The sequence below is a fragment of the Procambarus clarkii genome, chromosome 10 (assembly GCF_040958095.1).
Source record: "Procambarus clarkii isolate CNS0578487 chromosome 10, FALCON_Pclarkii_2.0, whole genome shotgun sequence".
In the NCBI taxonomy this organism is placed as follows: domain Eukaryota; kingdom Metazoa; phylum Arthropoda; class Malacostraca; order Decapoda; family Cambaridae; genus Procambarus; species Procambarus clarkii.
In genome coordinates, this window is record NC_091159.1 from 26,025,534 (window position 1) to 26,053,463 (window position 27,930).

The 27,930-nt window shown below is 42.0% G+C and overlaps 2 protein-coding genes across 2 annotated transcripts in view; both read right to left on the reverse strand.

The window, feature by feature from the left end:
* LOC123747600 (uncharacterized) overlaps positions 1 to 18,750 on the reverse strand; it is a 34,266-nt gene extending 15,516 nt beyond the window's left edge. The window contains exon 1 of the mRNA XM_045729825.2: positions 18,577 to 18,750. Within this exon, the coding sequence (XP_045585781.2) occupies positions 18,577 to 18,750 (174 nt within the window). The remainder of the gene's footprint in view (positions 1 to 18,576) is intronic.
* Positions 18,751 to 25,631: 6,881 nt separating this feature from the next.
* LOC138363238 (uncharacterized) lies at positions 25,632 to 26,084 on the reverse strand. Its single transcript, XM_069322245.1, has one exon. It carries the CDS (start codon positions 26,082 to 26,084, stop codon positions 25,632 to 25,634), a length of 453 nt encoding a protein of 150 aa, XP_069178346.1.
* Positions 26,085 to 27,930: the final 1,846 nt, after the last annotated feature.

Below are 27,930 nucleotides of genomic sequence, written 5' to 3' on the forward strand. Positions count from 1 at the left end.
CTCACCCTAGAGAGAGAGAGAGAGAGAGAGAGAGAGAGAGAGAGAGAGAGAGAGAGAGAGAGAGAGAGAGAGAGAGAGAGAGTAGGGGGCGATAAGGAACACGAAAGCAGGGGGAGGGGAGGGTGTTGGAGGGGGAGCGTGAGAGAGGGGAGAGAGAGAGAGACCGAGCTCCCTCCAAGGCCCAGTAATCCCCCAATTAGTGGAGGTGCGGTCCTTCTCGTGCCAAGATTATGTTAATGAAGTGGGGGGCTCGCCCCGGCCCGCTTATTGGCTCCGTGGGGGGGAGGGGGTAGCGGTGCCATGCTGGAGATTTTCGATTAGGCAGCATTATCGTGCCCGCCCACTGATGGATGTCGCTGATCCGTCGCTGGTGCCGGTACTCACCCGGCCCGAGTTCCTGTGTCCATGGCACATGCACTCACACACACATGCACTCACACACGCACGCACGCGCACACACACACACACACACACACACACACACACACACACACACACACACACACACACACACACACACACACACACATCCTGCCATTTATCTTAAACTAATGTGTTAGGCGAGACTGACTGCATTGTTACCAAGGTTGTGGAGGTTTCATCACTTGTAGTTAAGACGTGAGGTTTAATACTTGACTAACCACCAAACCACAAAATTAAAGGCAGTGGATGACGCTGAAAAGCAATAATGAGGGTACAACGAAGATGTCACCCATTTTAAGACGCCAGACTAATATTGGCGCCCATTTTAAGACGTCCGGCTCCTATAGGCGCCAAGTTTAATACTGGCCGAAATCTCTTATATTTTCTTTTGCGGGTGGTTCCTGGATGTAGATAGGCGATTTCGATGGCACGTCCAGCTTATGCAAATCCATATTAACAACATTAATGATACCCTTGATTATAGCTGCCAATAACCTAGTATCTTAAAATTAGTTTTTTGTATTGTGTGGGTGTATGTATGCAGGTGTATATATCAGTATGCGTGCATGTGTATTATAGTATATGCGTCGTGTTGTATGAGCAGGGCTCATACAACATACTACTACTGTTCATCCTGTTGAAAGCACTTGTTCATACGACGATATATACACACGGATTTATACGCAAATAGGTGTATAGTCCCGGTATATCCCGGTATATATACATTAATAGTACCATGCTCTGTTTAGGACTAAAGTGTATTTGCTGGTTGGTCAATAAGCTTTTGTGGGGGTCTTAATAGCCCTCAAGAGGTTTATATGGATTAAGCCCAACACCAATCTCAAAGCAACTGCCGGGGTTGGGGGGGGGGGAATATATGTGCAGTATACACAGTGTATATACACTGAGCATATACATTTCTGTTTAAAATCAGTTCAGGATTTCCCCCAAAAAATGGCCGGTTGTAAACTGAGGAAAACTATAATGATCGTATCGCTAAATAATCTGAAGTTTACTCCAAATACTGACCAGAATCAGTGTCAACCCTGATGAGTCTACCTACCTAACTTGTTAATTTTCGTAGATCGCACAAAAAAGTAAACTAAGTTTACTTTAAATTTAAAATTTACTAAGTTTAAGTTTAAATTTTAACTTTCCTAAGCCTAGTACATGACGTGTACTGAAATGGAGGGTTCTCAGTACACGTCATGTACTGAGAACCTTCTCGGCTTAGTTCTCGTCATACAATCGGGGGGTCCGGGTTCGATTCCCGAGCGGGACAGAAAGGGCTGAGGGGCTTTTCCTTTCACCTGATGCATCTGTTCACCAAGCAGTAAATAGGCGCCCTGGGAGTCAGGCAACTGTTGTGGAATTGCATCCTGGGTGGGGTCAGTAGTTTGACCATGGAGGTGATGATACATCGTTCTTGGATTGACATCACTGGCTTCTTATCCCGGACAAAACTAATTAGACCTAATTAGAGAGCGTATATTAGGCCTAGGATTGCTTGAAGCAGTTTAGGCTAGGTTAAGTTCTTTAGTTAATTTTCCATTTTAATAATATACCATTTGGAATAATTCAAAGACATAGTGAACATTTTGAGGTGTAAACAATCCATTTTTGTCCGTTCAGCCAAATGATTCCTTATAAAACCATTTATTTAATCAGGATTGGTCGATATAATTCACCGTGTCGGACAGAAAGCCAGTTCATATACGTTAGGCTTTTGAACAAGGGTTTGCTTAATCCCTAAACTCTTCGGGAGTATTAATTACTTACTGGATAGACACTGCAAGCTAATCAGTATAGCCTTTTCGAGTGGGACAAACGACAGGCCTTAAACTTGAAGATCTAACCATTGAGAGTGACGCTGGAAGCGGCGTGACATGAAAGCGGTAATGATCTTGAGGTTATCTTGAGAGGATTTCGGGGCTTTTTAGTGTCCCCGCGGCCCGGTCCTCGACCAGGCCTCCACCCCCAGGAAGCAGCCCGTGACAGCTGACTAACACCCAGGTACCTATTTTACTGCTAGGTAACAGGGGCATAGGGTGAAAGAAACTCTGCCCATTGTTTCTCGCCGGCGCCTGGGATCGAACCCAAGACCACAGGATCACAAGTCCAGCGTGCTGTCCGCTCGGCCGACCGGCTCCTCGCTGATATTGTATTGATATTGCAAGGGAGAGAAAACACGTGGAAGAGACAGCACAGAACAGACATTAAATATTAGGGAAGAGAAGGAGACGGTTTGGCATTATATTTAGGCTAAATAAAGTTCAAGAATGAGAGAGAGAGAGAGAGGGTAGATGGTAGAGAGAGTAGACACGGTAGACACAAGCAATACAAGGGACAATTCTGATAATACCAAGTACTTCAAATTTATTTAACTTGGTAATCGATCTTGTGTGTGCGTGTGTGTGTGTGTGTGTGTGTGTGTGTGTGTGTGTGTGTGTGTGTGTGTGTGTGTGTGTGTGTGTGTGTGTGTGTTTGTGCGCGCGCGCAAATTCTTGTTAAGTTAATATTTCATTTAAACTCCATGCATTATATAAAAGACTATCATACGACATTTTGGGCATCATACTCGCCAACTATTTCTTTGATAAAGCTGAACGCTAAAAAAATAAAAGAATCCCACTACATCATAGCCCCGGTAACCACACCATCAACGACTGTTCAAACCCAGCAATGTGCTCGTGTTTACCTAAGACAGGCAAGGAGCACTCGCCTCCTCCCGGCGACTTGGATGTCTCCAAACACCGCAAATGACACGGACAAACCACACTAATTTTACAACACTTGTCAGCTTTCAATTATCCATTGAAATTATAGGCGGGGAGGGGGGGGGGTGGGGGGGGGGTCCCCGCGCCCTTAAATCCGCCTGCCAGAACTGGTGTTCGTGACGAGGTTTATTAAACCACGCCTGAGACACCAATTATTTTCCAGCATACCCGGAGCATATCTTGAGAGGAAATTGAAGGCCACGTGTTATAGAATGCCGTGAAAGACCTCTCATCAGCGTCTATAAGATTTATTGACAAGATTAATTTATTTACGCAGCTAAATTGCTGATATCCAAACCTATTGATTATGAAAATTTGCATGCCTACTAGACGATTATCGAAAGATTATTTTTTTCCTTGTGTTAGACTTGTAATTCAACTAATTTTTGTGCTATTAAATGTATAAAACCAGCGGAATAATAAACGCAGTCATAATAATTTAATACAATTATAAAAATTGAAAAATACTAGGCGGTTCTCAGTAAAATTATATAAATGCTCCGGTTCAGGCAAATGTCGACCTCGCAGGTTGATCAGTAAGCTCTTGTAGTAGATAGTACGTGTAAAGCCTAAGGACCTCTCTTTATACACAGCGCACACACACACACACATATATATATATATATATATATATATATATATATATATATATATATATATATATATATATATATATATATATATATATATAATTAAGGTAATGCAGCTTTAATTTTCCTGGCAATAGGTAAGCCTTAAACTCTAAAGAATAGGACACACTATACAGGCTTGGGAGACAGGAGACAACGTCTTAAGATCAAGCCCGAGCCCCTGTACTCAAGACCATACCGGCGGCCGAGCTTAAGTCCTGTTCATTTTTAATCCCAGGAAATAATTTACCTCCGTCTCCCCTTGCAAACACTAGAACTGAACAGTTGAAACAAAAACAAAACAATTTACCCCTTGACCTAATTTAAACATTTAAGATCAGGAAGGAACTCGCTCAAAGTTGTGAGAATTATTATTAAGAACAATGTATGGTCTGCACTCTTGAAATTGAAATTGAAATAAGTTTATTGAGGTAAAATACACACAAAGGGATGACGTAGCTCAAACTATTCTCACCCTGTTAAGTACATCGTGTTAATACATGCACTCTTGACCCCTGTGACGAACTCTGCTGATCTTTGTAATATTAAGGAATAAATTAACCCTTGCACTGTTACAATCATTATCTGCAATTTCCTCCCGAGTTCCAATCACTACCTGCAATTTGTTTCTATTTGATTGACGTATTTTCAGTAGAGCGCACATGGACGTAGTACTTTCACATAGCTACGCAGTTTAGGGGTTAATGGCGAAGTTAAATTATTTTAATATATCAGACGCTTGTACAAAATGTTTATCACTATATAAATGTATTAAATTAATATTTCCATTATTCTTTACGATTGTTGTCAGAAATTATTATCGCCAAAGATACTTTTTCTCTGGCAGAGTAATGTTGTTGCCCTGTTTTTTAAATCGTTCAATTTTTAGTCATATGTATTTTGTGTGTGTTTATCCAGAACATTTATAATTACCCAAATTTACAGCATATTTGAAAGACTATATTGTGAACGTTATATTTCCATAGATATTTTCTAGTTTGTATTACCAAATATCGTTTCATACTTGAATTTAAATTTTTTAACAATATTAAAAAATAAGGTAATTTGACCATGAACTAAAAATCTTTAAATATAATTATTTTGTAAATTGAGTGGCAATCTTAAATAATAAACAAATGTTTACAAGATTCGTAATAAATAACTTAATAAAAAAGTTTAAAACGTCTTATAATAACTTCACTAGCGATAATTACAGGATTTTTTTTATATTTAATGACAAATTATTAATATAAATAATAACCATTTCATTCGTTCATTAAATGTCTTTTCATGGCAATCAAGGAATAGTTGTAACCATGTATAAATATACACACAGACACACCGAGAGATGTATAACCCGCTTCTTAATGTATTATACACTTAGGAGTCTACTTTAGTCCTGGACTATATACAGGGATAAAGTATACATGATGGTTGGTCAATAAGCCATTGTGGTCACAACCTTCCACGGGTTAATAGGCCGTAAGACCAACCCCCCAAACCATGATGGAATATACAAGTGTTCCCCCATTGCTCTAGTATTGTTATTTGCTTAGGTAAACGAACTAGAGGGTTCAGTTCCTGAACCGATTATGTGCCTCTGTAATCCTTTACACTACCGCCCACGGGATGGGTATGGGGTGCATAACAAAGAAAAAATTGAATCTAGTCAGAGCCGGATGAAGTCAAGTGTTAAGTGTGTGGACACAAAGACAGGGCCACATACTTGAGCATTATATCTTACTGTAATAAAATGGAGCCAGATATAAATATAAACTCACGCTAAATGAACTGCCAAACCGTCTTATTACTAAGGATAAAATATCTGAAACCCTTACACAGTATCTACTGGAAGCAAAATTTGGATAAATGACATACATATGAGATTAAGAAACAAGTAGTGTACTGTGAAGCTTATTAATAGAAAACAGCAGCTCCCCTATGGCCTTGTAATATTTTCATAGCTCAAACAATTATGTATTAGCGAAGGTACCTACCACTAATGTGTAATGATTAACTTCATAACTAGCTACAGAGAATACTCCATTTCAATAGCTGAAGTTATAGTTATATGGTGTGAAGGGTAGATGTAATGATTAATGTATATTCCATTTCATTAGCTGATATTATAATTATAAGGTGTGAAGGATTGATGTAATGGTTAATGCAATAATTTCAGCTGAGGTCTGATAAAGACCTTTTGTGCCCTATGCAATCCTTTTTTGCGCTACCGCTCACAGGATAAGTATGGGGAGCACAATAAACTAGCAACAATCAAATCAAATGACGACCTAAGCAGAGCCCAATAAGGGTGCCCGCTCGGCCCTGCCATTTCTTACCCGGCAACACATTAACACTCCATTAGTACCCCAAGGTGAATGACATTTAAAAATGTAGCGTTCTTCGAGGCCATCACCCCCATCCAGCGCCAGAACACTCGATTATATTAAATGCAATTTTTATTATGTTTAACACTAAATAGCAACAAGCAATACGAGCCAGTTACGTATAACTTGAACAGAAAAATACTAATTTTCAACATTGCTTAAGCATTTTTTTTAACTGTTTTAGAAGAGAAACTACAAATGACAAGACTGACAACAATTTGTAATTACTCTTCAAAAGATTGCAAGACAAAATAACATCTTATTACCTCTATTGAAATTCAGTGATCTGGAGAGCATACCTTTCAAATTTGATTTTTTTTCTATTGAAATTAATGTTGGTAGAAAATTTAATATATTCAAATAGAGAAACATCATTAACTGAACGAATAAAGCCCAACAGTGTGGTCTCAACGAGCAGGAATTCGTTGTATCAGGTTAGGTTTATAAGGAGTTAATGGTCACCATATTCAAGATCAACATCATTATCAACATTGATTCAGCGTCTAATCAAAGGAACTCTTGGCTATCGTGACCACTGGAGAGTAAGGCCATCTATCGTTTGCCAGAACAACTGAGCCGCTGTCAACTGTATTATTTTTCTTACACGTAAATATTTTGACTGAAAATTTTTTCAGCGTGCCCTACTGCAGGTGATCGGATACCAGAGCTTGTCGGATAACAGTGGAGTTTAGCTAGTGTCATTTGTAGAGTACAGGCGTCGGGTGTTATCAGCGGTGCCCGTTTACAGATATTGGCCGCTTTGGTTTAGCACTGGGCTCAAGGTCTGTCACGCTATGGAACCATATTCAGGCAACAACAACAACAACAGCTTGCTGACCAACCGGAAAATATACTTTAGTTCTGGACATTTTCCAAGACTACGGTAAACTATTAGTGTACATATACCGAGTATCAGGATACACTTCTTTATATATATATATATATATATATATATATATATATATATATATATATATATATATATATATATATATATATATATATATATATATATATATATATATGACAATGTCAGACCACGGAGGAAAAATGAAACGGGAAATTTCCTTAAGTACTTTCGTATATTAAATACATCTTCAGAAGGTTTGATTTGATTGTTGCTAGTTTATTGTTCTGTGGACCTTCTGAAGATGTATTTAATATACGAAAGTACTTAAGGAAATTTCCCGTTTCATTTTTCCTCCGTGGTCTGACATTGTCACATTCTTAATCACGTGTTTATTTTCGTGATATACATATATATATATATATATATATATATATATATATATATATATATATATATATATATATATATATATATATATATATATATATATATATGTGTGTGTGTGTGTGCTCACCTATTTGTGCTTGCGGGGGTTGAGCTTTGGCTCTTTGGTCCCGCCTCTCAACTGTCAATCAACTGGTGTACAGATTCCTGAGCCTACTGGGCTCTATCATATCTACATTTAAAACTGTGTATGGAGTCAGCCTCCACCACATCACTGCCTAGTGCATTGTGTGTGTGTGTGTGTGTGTGTGTGTGTGTGTGTGTGTGTGTGTGTGTGTGTGTGTGTGTGTGTGTGTGTGTGTGTGTGTGTGTGTGTGAAAATCACGAAAATTAACGTGATGAAAAATGTGACAGTGTCAGAACACGGAGGAAGAATCGAAACAGGAATTTCCTTAAGTACTTTCGTATATTAATACATCTTCAGAAGGAAAGATGTATCATATATATACATATATATATATATATATATATATATATATATATATATATATATATATATATATATATATATATATAAATTCTCTGTGGGTGGCCGATTACCGGTGTTATCCGGATATCGGAGGTGACAAATACCGGCGGTTGTTGAATACCTGCAGTGGCCGGGTATTAACGGTAGCCGGATACAGTTGAAGACTTGGGTATCACATCACATGCGTTATGCGGACTAGAACAAAATTTACCGTTATTGAGTTTAAATGTTCATACGGCAGGAGACAGAGGAGCATTATTCCCGGGGCAGTAAAACAATTATAATATGCATAGGTCTATAAACTTTAGAATAAAATGCATTTCAGAGATTTAAACGTTCTTATAGAAGTTTTTGAAATATTTCAGAGTGATTTGATATTATATTGAAGCTCGTATGTTCACGTATGTTTAAGAGTTTTTTTTTCAATAATCACATTTTATCCGAAGATATTTAATACATTAAAATATAAAAAAAACTCATGCGAGCGGACATTGGGTTAACGGCCTGTGTGATAGGCTTATAAAATCTAAACAAAAACCATTAAAATATTACTATGTCACGATAAAAAAAATATGTAAATAAAAAATTATAAATGTAATTACGAATGTGTTATCAAAAATAAAAAATATATAAAATTTACATTATTATTTCATACGCGTTCCAAGCAAATAAAATTACCCTAACAATAAATAAATACGTATATTAACATTTAACTAGAAACATGCACATATTAAGTTCTTAATTTTTGGGTCCAATAGATTTATATAAAATCAGTATAATAAAAGTTTTCATACTTGTGAAGGAATGCGAGGAATTGTTTTCACTTCTTAAGCAGTATGATAAAGTTTTCATGCAATTTACACCAATGCAACACCAGAAACTACACGAAGCAATGTGTTTATCAGCCACAAAATTTCTATAAAAACAAAAACATATCCACCAAAGCTGAACGTCTTGGGAGAAGACGTTGGCAGCCAGAGACACTGAGAATCACTCAGCACACTTTTTTTTTAATACATTTGGTGCATCTGCATTTGTGAAGCTACCCTAGACTATATGAAGGGGAGTACAGTGTGTCAAAAAGCTAGCTACGTGATGCTAAAAAATCCTCATCACACAGGATGGTTAGCGCGCAACAACAGCTCACCGCCTCAGTGCAAGTCTACGGCCTAAAATCACCGCCATTATGTAGTAGCAGTCGAAACGAACTGTGTCGCAACTCTGTGAGAAAACAAAATTAACAGATAAACGCATTTCTAGGCGATAAAGCAACGTAGCGTCCGAAAATATGATCGCGTTTAATTAACGCTGGATAAACGTCATCAACGCTGAACCAACATCGTCAACGCAGACCAATGCCATCAACGCAGAACCAATGTCATCAACGCGGGACCAATGTCATCAACGCGGGAACAATGTCATCAACGCTGTGCCAGTGTTATATCAGCGTCATTTTCCTAGAGTTACCCCTGAGGAGGGAGAGTGAGGTGGAATGAAAACAAAATCCCAGTTGCATTTTTTTTTATTTAGTTTCGAGGATACCTATCAACCATGGGAGGGTTAGTAAGACCTCCACATTCCTGTACGTCGCCTACGGCTAATGTTAAACTCCGGTGTATATTCCTCGAAAACATGTTTAAATTGTTTTCGTTGAGTATTATATTGTGGGCCAATGGTTTGGTGTTGGACTTAACATCGATCAACCTATCTTTTGACCATGTCGTAGCTCAGTCGATTAAGGCAGCGTCTGGGATGCTCTTGGACGTAGGTTCGAATCCTCGTCACGGCCCCTTGTGGATTTGTTCAACCTATTGATGATTATAAAGGCGACAATAACAGATTACTGGTCAACCAGCAAGAATATTTTAGTGCTGAACATAGTCCAGGAATAAAAGGAAAAAAATAAGGTGTTCAGGATTGATGCAATTGATGATAAGTATCATACTTATTAGATTTAGGAATCTGTTGAGGTCTGATAAAGACTCTTGTACCCTCTGCAATCGTTCATGACGCAATCGCTCACTCTTCAGTATGGGGTGCACAATAAAGTAGCCACCTCCAGCGGTATCAATTTAAATTAATTTTTTTTGTGTATAAACACCTAAAATGTTGTAATACTTTTTTATGTATTCATTTTCAGTAGTCCTATGTTGTTGTTGTTAAAGATTCGCTACTTGGAACAAAGTTCCAAGTAGCACGGGCTATAGTGACCCCCGTAGTAGTAGTCCTATGTCCATGTCATGTACTTATATTACTACACTGATGTCACACAGGTGACAGCCATTAATTTTGTTTCTAGATCATTTTCAACTTGTTACATTAAGGTCATGATTATCTGCCATTTGCTTAACTTTTATTCTAAGTAAGTCTCGTTTTTTAAATGAGTAAACGAGAGAAATAAACAACTTCCACATCAGTGGATTCCCATTCAAGAAGCTGCGAAATTGTGTAAAATATTTAATAATGTAAAGCAATGTCTACTACACGTACGAGTGACCGCCACCAACACGCGTCATGTCTTGCAGAGCCCATCACCTCACATCTCCACACACTTGAAGCTCTGAGTGTAGAGCTAAGATCAGATACAAGTCACATCGTTAACAAGCCCAAAGGACACTATGCAAGTGTAAGGCCGACCCAACGCTGACACATCATTGATAACATCGACCCAACATTGATAACATCGACCCAACATTGATAACATCGACCCAACATTGATAACATCGACCCAACATTGATAACATCGATCCAACATTTATAACATCGACCCAACATTGATAACATCGACCCAACATTGATAACATCGACCCAACATTAATAACATCGACCCAACATTGATAACATCGACCCAACATTGAATTATCGTTACACGTGTATATTGCGCCCACTAGGAGACCGTTCACCATCAGATTTTAAAACCCACTTAACCGTGCCTAGTACAGCTTAATATAAGCCAGTACATCCTAACAACGATAAACACAATTATCACCATCAGAAAACGAAATTGTCGAACTGTCTTATGTACGATTTAACCGTATCCAGATTAGCACAGTATTAACACTGAAGATATTCTTAAACACATTGGACATAATCTTGCAAAAACCAACATGAGTCACAAACAAAATACAGACAAGTAATATTTAGCTGGCCAGCCGAAGGCTTAAGACCCATGTAAAAACAGACGAGTATTATAAAATATATATTATATATTGTGTCAATGTATCACGTGTTTCTGTATGTATTTAGCCATATGACTGCAGCAGTATTTTATAGAAACAAACTTAAGTACAAGAGTAAATGAAAGTATTCAATTTAGAGACGAAGGCCTAGAAAACAAAAGGCCCGTTTCCATCACTGAAAATCTGAAAGTCGTCAGTGAAATCTGGGCCACTGTAAACGTGTTTACACGAGAGATCATCTCCACCAGGCGGGCATCGAGCAAGAATACGCAAGATTCTTAGGCTATTCTCCCTATTTGATAATTTTGGATCAGTTTTGATTTAAGATAAAAGGGTTTTATTCCCTTTTTCTGGTTTACCATAATGAGATATTTTAATAAAGTTTGTTCTTCGTTATACAAGATAAGGATTAAAATTAGGGAAATATTAAAAAAAAATTGTAAAAAACCACTCGGCTGACCATCTAATAAAGCCACCAACACACCTTCTAAACCTCTCAAAACCAAGTAATAATAATAATAATAATAATAATAATAATAATAATAATAATAATAATAATAATAATAATAATTTATTTGCAAGAAGGTACAGTGGGTTGGTGAGATTACTTAAGATTGATATCGTTACATTCAGGCAACTAACACGCACATCGTTTCGGGCAAGTCGCTCAACTCGCTTCAATCCCAGCCAAGAAGCCAGCTAATAAACCTATCCTCGAAGGATCTAGCCACTCTTAACCATCAAACCAAGCCAGCAAAATCATCCGCCGACCCCTTGCAGGACAAACTGTTCATATATCTATCCAGTTAAGCCAATAAGCTGCCTCTTCACCCCACCCCCCTCTCCCCAAAGGTCCCAGCTTGTACTATTCAACTTACAAGTCAAGCAACCCAGCCGCCCACCCACGTTTAGTAAACTCTTCTATCAACCAAACCACCCAAGGCGCAGGTTACGCAACCATCCAATCAATCCACACAAGCCAGCCAGATCGTCCCTTAACTCTGGGCTAACCAGTCAGGAAATCACTCAACCATCCAGTCACCCACACGCCAGTCAACCAACAAACTAGCCACCCATCCGGACGTTCAAACAACCAGACTGACGGAGGGACGGACGGAAGGATGAACGGACAGGCCATACATCAGGTTAGCGTCAGATTACGGAGGCATCCCATTGTGTGTAGTGAGGGGCGGGTCGACGGCTGTATTTGCTTAGCGCCTCCCTGTCAGCTGCGACGCTATTTTATATCTCCTCTCATCAGCATATTTCAGCTTATGTTGTGGTTCCGATGATGGAATGAGGTAGAGGGCAGGGGGAATGAGTAAGGACAGGGGGTAGGAAGGGCAGAGGGGAGGGTGAGAAAGAGGGGAAAAAGCGGCAAGGGAACGAGGGTGGAAGGGGCAATGTTGAGGGAATCCGGTGTTTTAGGGCGGAGTTTAGGGACAGAGCAGTTATTGGCTTTGGGAAGTAATTTTGTCGTTGCTATTTCGCTTTTATTTCAGGTTGTTGTGAAGATTTGTTTCTGCTTAAATTGAGGAACAGGGCTGCGTTCTGTAGGTTTTATTCATATAAATATATGTGTGTATATCACGAAAATAAACACGTGATTAAGAATGTGACAATGTCAGACCACGGAGGAAAAATGGACCTTTGGACCTTCTGAAGATGTATTTAATATACGAAAGTACTTAAGGAAATTTCCTGTTTCATTTTTCCTCCGTGGTCTGACATTGTCATATAAATATATACATATACATTATGTGTGTGTGTGTGTATACATATATACACACGCGCGCGCGCACGTACGTTAGTGAAAGAGTGAAAGACCATGTTGGATATCGGACGGATACCGTTGTTGTGTTTTGTATAAAAGTGACAAGCTCTTTAAGTAGGTATAAATTTATAATAAAACCCGATGATAATGAGAAACCAGGGAACGGCAGAAGCCAGAGAAGGGGTCAGGGAAGGGAAGGGGGTCAGGGAAGGGATGGGAAGGGGGTCAGGCGAGGGAAGGGGGGCAAGGGAAGGGGACGGATCAAGGAAGGAAGAGGATGGAGAAGACAGCTTCCGACGAATACGTATAATTACAGCCAGTTTATAATATTTAAAATAAAATATTTGTTCCACGAATCTTGAGCTTGTCGGACATATTTTTATACCGCTCGACAGGCGGGATTAGAGCTTTACAATCATTAACTGTCTGTCATATACTGAACACTACGTTCAGCCAACACCTGTTCACTTTCCATGAGCTTATTCTGACTAGCTCCAGCAATAATCCTAATTATCCAAACAGGATTTTCGTTCAAATCCTGTTTTATATGTATATATAAATACATAAATATTGCGAATTGGATGATGCATGTACAGGCGACGGAAATGACATTGCGTATTGCTCCTGTAAAAGACAACATACAACATTAATTTTCGCCGTAATTTATGTAATATTTTGTCAAAATAAGAGGCTTCAATGCTTTAAATTTCTTTAAGAATATATCATTATATACATTATAAATAACAGTAAATTTCAATGATCAGCAACACCGGTGATTAACAGCTAAATGTCGATAGTAAATATGTTAGTGGATGGAAATGTCGAGTAACACCGTGGAGTCTGGGTCGGCTGCACGCGTTCACAAAGTTGTCTATGATCAATTCGACCTTTACGTAGCGACCAATTATATTTATTAGAAGGAAGAGACGGTTTAAGATAATTAGTTGACGCTGAACTCAATTTAATATTAACAATATTAGACATGGGTTACTACAGCATATGTGACGATACTTACCATCAGCGTGACTGAGAACTTTGCTGGCGACTAAAGGCGACATCAATTGTTTTCTTAATGATGCATAAATTCGATTGGGCGGCGACTAGTAATATTTATCACGGAACTTTAACAATATAGTGTCGAACAGCAAATTTAAATATAGAAATCCACACAAACCACTTGTAATTAACGCAATGAGCCTCCTACAGATATAAACGAATAAAGCCAGTGTGACACAGGCAGGTGGAGTGCCACAGGGCTCGATCCTGGGACCTCTGACACTAACGCAGTAAAGGTAATAAATTCAGACGAAGATACAGGAACGTTACACGATGACCTAAACTCAGATTCAAAATGGACGGAAAATTTAGCTGGCGTTGCTCAGTGTTACCAGTTACACAGTTTTCAGCCAAGAAAAAATGAAGCAGAGCCATAAGATTTCTGCTAAATAATAGTGAAGTTGAGAGGTGAAATTATGTAAAGAATCAGTCATTATTAATAGGGATCGATTACCAAGAAAGAAAAATGGATACATTTTCGAAATAAGGCCCATAGGGTATTACAATACACATGGCTTCGTGCTGGGGTTACTGCCTATCAACCTCTGGAGGGTTATTAAAGCAAATACAGCAGCTTACTGACCAATCACCAAGTATACTTCAGTTCTGAACATGGTCCAAGATTAAAGTAAATTCGCTATATATAAAGAAAAAGCTAATTATTACAAGATTAAACAAAATATAACAAAATTTACTGTCAGTAATAAAAGTTCACAATACAATCGAATAACAAAAACTACACGTATCTATGAGGACATACTGAGGCCGTACGATAAGCTGCAACACTTCTCCGTGGATGTGGTCTCCAATGTTATCTTCCATTATAATCTTACCTACACGGAACCCCATTTGCGTTATGTGGTATAGTTTTGGACACCGTGATGAGAAATGAATGTAAATTCTCTTGCGAATCTACAGAGGGATAACCAAGGTAATCCCGCGCATTAGGAACTTTTCTTATAAAAAATAAAAAATTAAAATTTCCGTTACATTCTCATGACAGGTCTAGGCCAACAGTGATTATACACACGGATGGAAAGGTTTAACAAAGGTAGGGTTTCGTAGTACAGTTGGCTTCGTTCTTGACTCACATCTGGGATCCCGGTTTCCATTCCCGGGCGTGACAGAAATAGTTGGACCCAACATGCCCCCCCCCCAAGACCCTAATGCAGTTCAAAAGCCCAGCAAACATCTCTTACTCACTAAATGGGTTATATCACACCAGAAAAATACCTTTCCCGCTACCGAGACTGATGCCTTAGTTCTGCGTACTTGCGTTATGATTTATACCTCGCCTCAATTAAATTATAATTACCTGCGTATATAATTATGCGTTTCCGGAACTAATTGCAACCCAACGGCAGAGGAACCCACAACCCTAAGGACCATCATAAATTAACTGGTTACTTATTATTAACACACCCTCCAAAAATTATAATACTTATATCAACTATTTCATCGTACGTACAAAAATGGACCCCCCAAAATAAGTCACGTTTTGTACTATGGGAATACTCCAAAATGCAGGTTAAAAAGTGTAACAATAACTATACAACCGAACCCGTCCTAGGCCTAAATTTAAAATCCTAAGACAAATACATGCATTCTTAGGAATTATTTTGAATATTTATGTGTTATAGTTGGTCTAGTTCAGGTATGGTTGTGGCCTTCTTGCACGTACCCGATACAAAATTAATGGTGGGAAAACGTTACCATTTTGTGTATAAACAGACAATTTTTGTCCGTTCGAGCAACACTTGCTGTAAGTTCCATTATTTTTACATGACAAAGTTAGCTAATCATCTAATCATGAGGAGAAAGTGCTAAGCCAGTATGACTATACCTCTTGGAAGAGAGATGAGATAGACTAAGAGTTGGGATATGAGGTCGAGGTGAAGGAACGGTGCCCAACCACTTGGGCCATCGAGGTCGAACCCTTCAAGAATCAGGATCATCGCACTGCCAACACGTTGATCACCAGGCTTATTATGGCGTTGTTTTTACAGATTCATTCATTAAAACATTAATTGTAACCATGATATATATATGTGCTTCAGCCTACAGTTTAGACCTATTGTCTTGTATATGACCCTCTGTCCAGTGTGATAGTGAATACCAGCATTATCCTCACTTTAATAAGACTTAATTGAAATCCTCACATTAGGCAAAATTGTAATTAATTTTGTCAATAAAGATGTTAATAATAATAAGTTCCTTTTGATGGCGTTAAACATATTTTGTGTAGGCTTAGTAGAATGTAGATAGCATCAATTTTGAGTGAAATATTTTAGATACGACGAGAGAAGGTGTTAGGCTTCACGTCTGGGTCATGGCGTAATTATTTATTAAAATGTAAACAAACTGTCAAGTGACATGGCATTGAAATTGAATATGAAATTGAAATAAGTTTATTGAGGTAAAATATACACAAAGGGATGGTTTGATGTGTCCGAAGTTGATGACCGTCTAGCGAGTCAATGAGAGTCTAACCCCTTTGTGAGGGCACAATTGTGCTTATAGGGGTTGAGCTTCGGCTCTTGTGGGCTCTCAATCATCAACTGGTGTACAGGTTCCAGAGCCTATTGGGCGCTATCATATCTATATCACTTTCTTGCGCAACCCATTTGTTGTGCATTTCAATTTCTAATAACGAAAAATTCACTTCGTTCATAACTATACGTTTTAATGCTATTCAAATAGCTATTTTGTTTTTAATAATTTGAAATTTCCATACTTTTTATGGCTACGTCAGTGGTCAGCAGACCTAGTACTTCCTGGTCTAGCTAAACAATGCATACTAGTTTAATGAACAAATATGTAGCAGCTTAGCGAACTCCGAAATTCGCTGTTCGTTAATTTCACAGCTTAGTACATTAGCCTCAGTGTCCGAGGGGGACTTTAACGCCACTGGGTCCCTCGGTTGTCTCAGTGCATCAAGGTCCTCAAAAGTGTTACATAATCGGCTTTTCGCCGGGGACGCTACATAATCCACAGCCGTTTAGTAATCCGGTACAGAGGGCCCACAACGACCCGTGTCGTAATCCGGTTTCCGGTTACGGAACTGGAGAAAAGCTCCGTGTAATCATCCGGAATTAAGTTGGGATGGGTGGGGAGGATGAGAGAATGAATGGTTGGGAGGAGGGCAAGGATATCATTCGGTAGTTGTGTCTCTCTTCCACTGAGTGATATTCCTACATTTTCATCAGTGAGTGGTATACAATATTATAAAATATAACTTAAAATCATTCACTTCCTAATACAGCATTCTTGTGCTGTAGAGTAGAGTTATCGTGATGATTGGCCAGTAGGGAAGGGAACTATCAGGAAGGGGGGGAAGCGCCAAGCCATTACGACTATATAGCACTTGGAAGGGATAAGAATTTGGGATGGGACGAGGGGGAAGGAATGGTGCCCAACCACGTGGACGGACGGAGATTGAACGCTGACTTGCACGAAGCAAGACCGTCGCGCTACCGTCTAGTCTAATTGGTTAGCCAGAGAGCAAGTGCCACGGTTTTATTAGTATTTATTCTAATATCAGTTTATTGCTAATGTCTCTGACATAGGAGTCAATTATGCTGTGTAACAAGCATCCATCTTGTCACTCTTGTGGTATTAACGCAGAGCTAAAGACATTAAATTATCGATCTATGGGAAAACCACAATGACACTAATTCCCACGAATAAACTAAAATAGAAAAAGAAATGAAAATTTTGTTACTGTATTTTTCAAGTATTAAAAAAAAGAAAACTCCATTGCGCCTTCAAGGCCCCAATGGAGAGGCAGCCATAAGCTTAGGACCCATGCAGGTTAAATCCCTGTAAATCACCCCCTTCCCCTAGTAAGACAATTCAATACCGCGAATTACACAACAAAACGTAATTGTCTTTTCTTGTGCTTCAGGATCCAAAGGGCAGTTTGAGTGCGGCTTTTTCAAGTGCCTCTTCTAGGATAGCAGACCGATTAAGCCCTTGTCATCCTGTTGGGTAGAGCCCAAACACAGTCCTCTTGGGCCACAAGGCTTTGTTGCCTCCGGGTTGACTTCTTGTAGAAAAGTTGAATCGAGAATGTAATAAACCGGAGGTTAGATGAATTCAATTTACACAGAGCCATCGAATATACGAATAAACCTCGCTAGACAGATTATGGCTCTGAAATCTCGCTGTCGACTGCTCTAATACTAACTTCAAAATGAACGGTGCCATTAAAAATGTCGTTTATAATAAGGCACAGCGTTGCCAAGACGTTCACCTATGCGATAACATGGCGCAGCCGGTAAGATACAGAGTTGTGTCACCCGCTAATTTGCATATTTCACTCTGAGAGAACACTGTGAATACCAGACCACAACACCGCCCATAAGAGTACCGTGCCGCCCACATGCTGATAGAACACCACCCATATCAGAACACCGGCACGCTCTGAGTGTACCGGTACGCATACAGAATAGCGGCATGCATTCAGGAAGCACCAGCATGCATTCAAGAAGCACGGCACGCATACAGAGCACCGCCACTCTCACAGTGCATGTGATGTACGAAGAGGTAACGCTGAGGACTTAACCTTCTAATATTACCAACAATTTACCATATAATTCAGTTGCTTTACCAAAGTTCTCGGTCTCCGCCTCTTCTTAGCTACGAGGTATCTGGTGACACTATTACCGTCTTGGGCAAGATACATGATGGTGATGTGCAAGATCTCCCTGAATGTGTTAAGACGAGTCCTAATGTTTGTGAAATGTGATGCCGTTCTCGTCATCTTGTCCCGAGGTCGTCCAGGCCTAGCGGCTTACCTGGTCAACTCTCCTGCTTGGTTTATGGAGTCTCGGTCCTCGACTTTTGACTCCTGTTAGGAGGTTGAGAGCTTTCCCTTCCCATAGCTCTCGCTCGAGGCCAGGTGGTCGCTGCCCAAGTCGACAAGCAACCCGTCATCACGCTAGGCTCATCCAAGCAGCGGCCGACCCCAAAGCCGCAGTCAACAACTGCAACGTACACAGTCGTACAGCGTATTTATAACCGGTATTTTTTTCAAAAGCAAAGTATTATCATATATTAACATTTCGTGTAGAGTTAAGCCAGGGTTAAGATGGGTGTTATGGCTCTGTTGAGAATTATTTGTTTGCAGTATGAGGGTGAATCATTCATAGAGATGCGATTCGAAGACAGGAAGCAAGCGAAGCTATGTTCGAAAAAAGACTCGGTAGAGTAATATATATAACATGTGATTAGGCGGTTAGATTAACGAGCAACTGAACATTGTTTATGAAGACCGGCTGCGCGAAAAGCTAGTCGAGTCCATATTAGGAGAGGCCTCTGCTCCTGCTCAAAAAGATATTTCATTTGCGTCGCTGTTATAAAAACAATGTTTCTCGAGTTCTCGCTTGTACACAAAATTTATATATAAGAGGACGTAGATAACGCCCCTCTTCCTGGATCACAGTAGTCTTAGTCTTCAGCCGTCATCTTAGGAGACTCATCTCAGGAGAACCGGTCCTCAGCCTCGTATGTTGAGAGCACGCATAGCTTACCTGTTCCCTACCTGTTGTTGGTTCTGTGGATCAACGGCCCCGCGGCCAAGTCTCCTTACTGGTGGTCTGGGGCCAGATTCACGAAGCAGTTACGCAAGCACTTACGATCCCGTACATCTTTTCTCAATCTTTGGCGGCTTTGTTTACAATTATTAAACAGTTAATGAGCTCCGACGCACCAGGAGCCTATTTATAACAATAACAACAGTTGATTGGGAAGTTTTCATGCTTGTAAACTGTTTAATAAATTTAACCAAAGCCGTCAAAGATTGAGGAAAGATGTACACGTTCGTAAGTACTTGTTTAACTGCTTCGTGAATCTGGCCCCTGGTCAACAAGGGTGCTGCACGCAGCGGCTCGCAGCCTCAGGTATGAATCACAGCCAGATTGATCTGGTATGCTTTGGGGATGTTTATCAAGTTCACCCTTGAACATCGGGAGAGGTCGGCCAGTTATGCCCCTTATGTGTAGCGGGAGTGTGTTGAAAAGTCTAGGGCCCTTGATGTTAATAAAGTTCTTTTACAGCGTATTAATTCACCTCAGTTTTTCAACGAGGCTATTTTGCACATCCTGCCATGCCTTCTGGTTTCATATGATCTTTCCGTGTGCAGAATTTGAAACCGGTCTTTCTAATATTTCCCAAATGAATATTATTATTTCTCTATTCCCTAGAGCGCAGACGGGAGAGTTAAAATTGTTAAGCGTTCCCAATCATTTGGAAGTTTCATCGAGTGAATTTGGACAGTAAAGTATCTTTGCACGTTCGCCAGGTCAGCAAATTTTCAAGCTTTGAATGGAGCTGTTAGTATGCAACCATATTCCGCTCTAGAGAGCACTATTGTCTTAAAAAGTATCAATGGTGTGTTATTATTTGAAATCTAGTTATCCAACCTGTCATTTTTCTTGCTGGTGAGACAGCTACTTTATTGTGTTCTTTAAAAGTAAGGTTCTTCGACATGATTACTCCCAAATCTTATATATTGTAGTTGACCAAACCACACACTAGAAAGTGAAGGGACGACGACGTTTCGGTCCGTCTTGGACCATTCACAACCGACTTGAGAATGGCCCAGGACGGACCGAAACGTCGTCGTCCCTTCACTTTCTAGTGTGTGGTTCGGTCAACATATTTCAACCACGTTATTGTGACTCATCGTCTGCTTATATATTGTTTTGTCTTTCGAAACTCTTTAAAAAACAAAACAAATTTGATAAGAATTTTATTTTCTGGATTGAGTATATTGACAACGGCAACTTTTTTTTTACCTTGATAGTGAAGCAGAATAATGCGGATTAAATCCCGGCGACCATTGCCTACAGAGCCACGAGTTATTGTTACAGAGGACAAGTGCTATAGTTTATTTTAACGACAAACACACCAATCCTTTCGTAATTCCATTGCCTTAGTCGAATTTTATTCCTTACAAATAAGGAATCTATTTCTGCGAAATATTAGATCCGCTTTACTTCTTACCCTTTTACGAACTTTCTTTGTATTTAAAGTGTTTTTTTATCGGCGTCTTCTAGGGTCCGATCTCAGAGATTCCAACATTTTTATTGACAAAATATTTAAGAATTTTTTGCCCAATCTGAGAAATTCAGTTAGGTATTGTTGTAGTGGCAATACAGTGGAGAAGATACCCAGTGGGCGAGTGGGTAATGGGCATAGGCGAAGAATAGCTTGAGGGGCATAACTGGCCGACCCCTCACAGTGCTCAAGAGAGAACTCGATAAGCACCTCCAAATGATACCAGATCATCCAGGCTGTGACTCCTACCTCAGGCTGCGAGCAGCCGCGTCCAACAGCCTGGTTGACCAGTCAGCAACGAGGAGGCCTGGTCGACGACAGGGCCGCGGAGTCACTAAGCCCCGAAATCACCTCAAGGTAACCTCAAGGTAAGGGTAGATCACAGGCTTTTTGAATTGTCTCAGCTGTGACGATCATCTTAGACGGATCATCTTGACTTTTCCGATATTCCTCTTTGAAGTAGAGGCTGTGGTCACGTCTGCTTTCTGGAGATCCATAAGCTTTTTCAATATACCTTCGGCGTCTTGAGTGTCGATGTTGAGATGCAGGCACTATGTATATATTTTTTTCTGTCGAGGCGAGTGTGTTGTGGATACACAAGTGACATCTTGTGTAGGGGGATTCGTCCTGGTCAGCGACATCAGGTGATGTAGCGACTCGGTGGCTGGTGGTGCTAAGGGTGATGTTGCAGGAACAAGTGGTTGGGATTGTGATGCAGGATAAGGGGTTACAGCAGAAACAATTGCACGAGGCTCTGTATATGGTGTGACAGGATCCACAGGTTCTGTAGTATGAGTTACAGGAGGCGTTGTTTTGTAAGATCAGGAGATATTGCATTGCAGGATCAAGGGCTGTTGCAGGAACACTGTACCGGGGTCGATGGTGCCGTTGCAGGAGCAGTAAGCAGGTTAGCTGGTATATCGTCAAACCACTTGCAGCAAATTGCCTGTTGACTGTCTTGAACAGGCTGTTGTCTGACCCGCCAATCCTGTCCGCAAGGTGAGCCACATCACCTGTATTGTAGTCTTTGCTTCCTGGAAACCGTGGTTGGGTTTGTGGCCTCCCTAAGGGTAGGATGTAGTGTGGTAGCTCCATTGCTTGCCAAGACTGGAAATGCGGGTGATTGGATGCTGTAACGAAGCTGGCGGTTTAGTGGTGGATTAAGCTGGTCTGGCTTCAGACATTTTCTTGATCTCTGCCTGTCTGATTGGGCATTCAGACGAAACACCAGTCTCCGTGGTGTAGTGGTAAGACACTCGCCTGGCGTTCCGCGAGCGCTATGTCATGGGTTCGTATCCTGGCCGGAATTCCTTAACTGTAGCCTCTGTTTAACGCAACAGTAAAATGTGTACTTGGAAGAAAAAACGATTCTTCGCGGCAGGGGATCGTATTCCAGGGACCTGCCCGAAACGCTACGCGTACTAGTGGCTGTACAAGAATGTAACAACTCTTGTATATATCTCAAAAAAAAAAAATGACGACGTGTGTTCCATCACAGAGTATCCACTGTTTGTACGGTGCACTGCAGTCTTTGTTGCTGTTGTTGTCACGGGAGCAAGTGCTGTACTTTCCTTCTAGCAGTAAACACTTTATGTGAAGTGGTTGTATTTGAAGCACTTGTGGCATTGCTTCAGTTGGAAGAACCAATTGTTCTTAGTTTATTGTGACTGAGATGCCGAAGCATCTAAATCCACACTCTTCAGCGAGGGACGGTTCAGTAGTATTGTGGAGTATTTCCGATCGGGTGAATTGCTGAAGTCCCCCGTACCTTTGTCTTGTAAATCATGATACATACATGTACCAGAAGCGAGGGAAAGAACTGGAGCAATTTAGCAGCTCTCGTCTCAATGGCCCGAAGTACGGATGGAAGAATGCTCTCACTCTCTGGAAGGGCTCGGCCTGCTCTCTCTCCCTCTCTGGTAGGGCTCGGCCTGCTCTCTCTCACTCTCTGGTAGGGCTCGGCCTGCTCTCTCTCACTCTCCGGTAGGGCTCGGCCTGCTCTCTCTCACTCTCTGGAAGGGCTCGGCCTGCTCTCTCTCACTCTCCGGTAGGGCTCGGCCTGCTCTCTCTCACTCTCTGGTAGGGCTCGGCCTGCTCTCTCTCTTACTCTCCGGTAGGGCTCGGCCTGCTCTCTCTCAGTCTCTCTGGTAGGGCTCGGCCTGCTCTCTCTCACTCTCGGGGAGGGCTCGTATTCCCTACAGGTTCCCGAGCCTATATCAGCCTCTTCAGGCTGTCAGTACAAGTTCCCATGAACGTGCAGACCTGAGGGGACTCCTCACCCCTCTTCTCTCCCCCCCCTCATCCCACCTTACCAGACACTATTGAAAACAAAAGTTTCAATAGGGGCATCAGGCGAAGGGGGCCCATTTAGGTGAAGGGGCATCATTCCCCTAAATCATAACCTATATCAACCCTTTTCACATCACAAGCGGCGGTCAGCAGGTATATCTAAACTTAAACAAGTATCACAAATAACTAATTATCATTATGATAATCGAGAATTCACCGGACTGGACTTCTCTTAAACAAAACAAATTGGTGTTATTGTCTTTTGAGGTAATATATGTTCTTGGACTCCCATGTAACAATTGGGAATGCTAAAGACCAACGTTGGTCTTAAGGCCTATCAACATCTGGATGGTTATTGACCAACTAGCAAATGTACTTTAGTTCTGGATTATTAGGACTAAGGTAAAGAGTATATATAAATCAAGAAGAGATATATATACCCCTTTGAGTATATATATCACTGAAATACACCTTAGTCTATTACGTGGTCACCATAGCCCGTGCTACTTGGAACTTTTAGTTTTAGGTAGCGAATCTTAACATAAATTAGCTAATCACGCATTTGATAATATGGTAAATTACTGATGACCTGATGCAATAATAATCAAAACTAAATATGATCTGATGAAATAAACGTAGTTGAACCAGGACGATTTATTTGTAGGGAAAGTAGTTGGATTATCTACCTCATCTACAGCGCCAATTACAAATCAACAATTACATAAACATACAAACCGGATCAGACCTTCTATCCCCAGGTAAAATAGGAGCTTCAGATGCTATACCAAGCGGAGCCTTCGAAGCAACTTTAGGGGTAACTACACCATCACTACTCTAATCCTCTTCCCCCTCCCCCTTTCTACGCCCATCTCTACCACCCTCTCACTCCACCCATTTACCTTCACGTTCCCTTAGTACATAATAGGTTCCTCTCCTCATATATCCCCTCCATTATCAGCTAACAATAAACAAGTGGCTGAGGAGGCAAGTGTCGTATATTTCTCGACGATTGGGCACTTTGGGTGTCACGGGCAACTTTATTATGCAGGCTAAGTGCTCAGCAGCGCTTACGCCGGAACGTTAAATCTTGTGCAATATTGACCTAACGTCAGAGGTGATGCTGGCTGCCCATTTTTTTTCCTTCTTGCGTTTAATGTGATTTATGGGGGCGGCTGTATGTGTATACAGTATACATTTGAGGGGTACTATATAGCGAGTATCCGGAGCGGGGTTATGAGGGGAACTCTCGGATAGTTAGGGGTTAAAGGGCATTTATAACGAAGGGAAAAGGGCTGCATTAAAGAGGGTGATGGGGAAAGGTCCATTAAGAATAGGGAGGGCGGGATGAGACGGTTTTAGAAAACGTCGGAAAAGGAACAACGTCTTCGTTTTTGTGGACAAAAGTGCTGTTGTAACTTGTGTCTAAGTTCCTTGACACTTCACCCGGAACAGTTCCTTGGTGTATATTGTATACAACCCCTCCTCCCCCCCCCCACCGCCTCCATCACATCACCACCACGTCCTCTTGCTAATGAGGAGGACGTGTATGGAGTATACACACATCAAACGCAACATTGCCAGTACACAGAGGGGAATATACACCGAAAGCTATATATATAACGCTCTCCTCAGTATACTAGACTAAATACCTTCTTGATACTTGGTCAGTATACTGCCGTTGTTGCCTTAATAACACCCCCGTAGGCTGGAAGCTGTTGAGCCCACCTCCTGTGTGTACTCTGTGTATATATACACGAAAGTGTACTATTATACTACCACAACTATCCCCCCCTTCCTGCCCCCCACCCATCCACATCCCCCTCCACAGTAACTCCACTCCAGCTTGTGACTGGAGTGATTGATTGATTAAGATTAAGCCACCCAAGAGGTGGCACGGGCATGAATAGCCCGTAATGACTGGAGTGGCTACTCTGCTACCCCCCCCCCAGGATACCCCTCACGCCAACCAGGAAGCCAGACAACACGCAAAGCGCCTCACGCTAAACGAATAAACGCCCAGAGCAATTTTTGTAGTAATAACGTCCTTGGCTTTTACCTTAGTGGGGCGCGTTACCAGAAGCTCTTAGGATCAACTCGTAAACTGACCGAGGCTTCACTGCTGGGGGGTGGGGGTGGAGGCTTCACTGCTGGTGGGGGGCGGGGGGCGGAGGCCTCACTGCTGGTGGGGGGCGGGGGGCGGAGGCTTCACTGCTGGTGGATTGCGGGGGGCGGAGGCTTCACTGCTGGTGGGGGGCGGAGGCTTCACTGCTGGTGGGGGGCGGAGGGGCGGAGGCCTCACTGCAGGTCCAGTGCCATCTCCCACGGCAGGTCCAGTGCCATCTCCCGCGGCAGGTCCAGTGCCATCTCCCGCGGCAGGTCCAGTGCCATCTCCCGCGGCAGGTCCAGTGCCATCTCCCACGGCAGGTCCAGTGCCATCTCCCGCGGCAGGTCCAGTGCCATCTCCCGCGGCAGGTCCAGTGCCATCTCCCGCGGCAGGTCCAGTGCCATCTCCCGCGGCAGGTCCAGTGCCATCTCCCGCGGCAGGTCCAGTGCCATCTCCCGCGGCAGGTCCATTGCCATCTCCCGCGGCAGGTCCAGTGCCATCTCCCACAGCAGGTCCAGTGCCATCTTCCGCGGCAGGTCCAGTGCCATCTCCCGCAGCAAGTCCAGTGCCACCTCCCGCGGCCGGTCCAGTGCCATCTCCCACGGCAGGTCCAGTGCCATCTCCCGCGGCAGGTCCAGTGCCATGTCGCATATGAAGCCACATGTGTTGGACTCTCTACATGGTAACGAGCGGCAGAGGTTCGTAAGGAACCATACGGGTTCACGAGCAGCTCGGCAGGTTGGCAATGAGTGCCAGAATTCTCAGCTTCAAGGCACCTTATGGGCAACGTCTGGTAATATACCGAGGTTGTGACACGCCAAATGGCACTTACTGTCCACGTTGGACAGAACTCCCGCGCTGGACAGAACTCCCGAGCTGGATAGTCCCTCGAGAGGGACAGAAAGACAGACAGACAAAAGGCTCATCGTTCACAAGACTGTTTTCGCCCACGGGGATTTAAAACCCTAACCCAAAGCAACCTAATCTAACCCAACTGAGCTTATCAGAACCTAACTTAAATTAATGCACCCTAACCTAACAATATGTACGGTTTTGACAGAAAACGAGCTTTGTCGACTAGTCTTGTGTATAGTTTAATCTCCCTAAACCCTCAGAGAAAGTTTGTTAAACAAGATCATTTTAGAACAGTAAAAAAAATATGCTATCCGCTGAGTGGCGACAATATAGAATCATTAATTAGTTGGAACTGTATTTAGAACCCAGTTGAATACTTTTTTCAATGGATCAGCTCAGCAAATTCTCTATTAAACTTTTTAAAAGTAGCAATGAGTTAAAATTCCGCTTTCTTTGTATCGGGTTCGAAGCCTAGCAAGAGTTGAGATGGTATATAGGCACCCCATCCGGCCGGCCGGATGCCCCCCCCCCTCTCTACACGAAGCAGCAATTATACTCCAGATATATCAGGCCGTAGGTCACGCTAGGCCCCCCCCCCCTCCACCGATGCACCGCCAACGAAGACACACGACTGAGAGAATTGCAAGTCTCACTCTGGACGAGGAACTGAAAAAGGAGAAGAAATATCCGCGCCAACCCGGCGACGGTTCGTCCGACGAAGGAAGCGTGGTGAAGGTGCGACTGGCGAAAGACCAGTTGATGGGTTGTCCTGCAATGTTAAAACAAAAGGTCCAACGTATTTTTTGTTTCCAATAAGAAATCAGATCTGAGGGTTATGAAGTCCGACTCTTACGGCAACACGGCGACCTGTATTAGTGTTTATGGGAGGCCGGGCAAGTCTTTCATGGACTTAGATCGCCGTTAGTGCCAATATTTTTTCCTCCCCTTCCCTCCCTAACCCTCTTCCCTCACCCTCTTCCCTCACCCTGCCCCCCCCCCTCCCGGGAGGCAGAGGCCTGAATCAGACCCAGTCTTGTGGTGCTTCAGTGAGCCACCAGGAGCCATCTTGACTACACGCAAGAGGAACATCCTTCCTTTTCAACCCACACGCACACACGCACGCACACACCCATTATGCAGACACGATAACAGATTAATTTTTCCCTTATCACAAAACCTTCTGCGCCATTAGTTAAATACCTCGTAGAGGATCCATCATGTTTACCCTCTGGTGCTAATAACGAGAGGGAGAGAGGGGGGAGCAGGCAGGCGAGCGCAGAGCCATCACGCCGCCCACTGTGGTAATAACACCCTTGGCGGCGCCGTCGCAAAATAGATAGATAATGACAGGATGTTGTTAGTCAAAGATTGCACCTAAAACAGACTGTCGAAAAAGTTAAGTATAGATCGGTGCTGTTGGTCGGTTTGGTGGGGAAGGGGGGGGGGGGGAAGGGAGGAGGTTGTTAGGGGGGGTTTATTTGTTGTAGGATGTGGGGGGAGGGGGATGTCAGGGGGCAAGACGTGGGAGGGGGGGAGGGGTACATCAGTTCATTAATGAATTATTAATTAAAAATATTGAATTAATTTTTTTGTTAACTAGTAATAAGAGTGTCAACAGTACACATTTCGACTTTC

Bases quoted from the DNA above. Each gene is read 5' to 3' on its own strand.
- LOC138363238 (XM_069322245.1), bottom strand. From the start codon at position 26,084: ATGGCACTGGACCTGCCGCGGGAGATGGCACTGGACCTGCCGTGGGAG.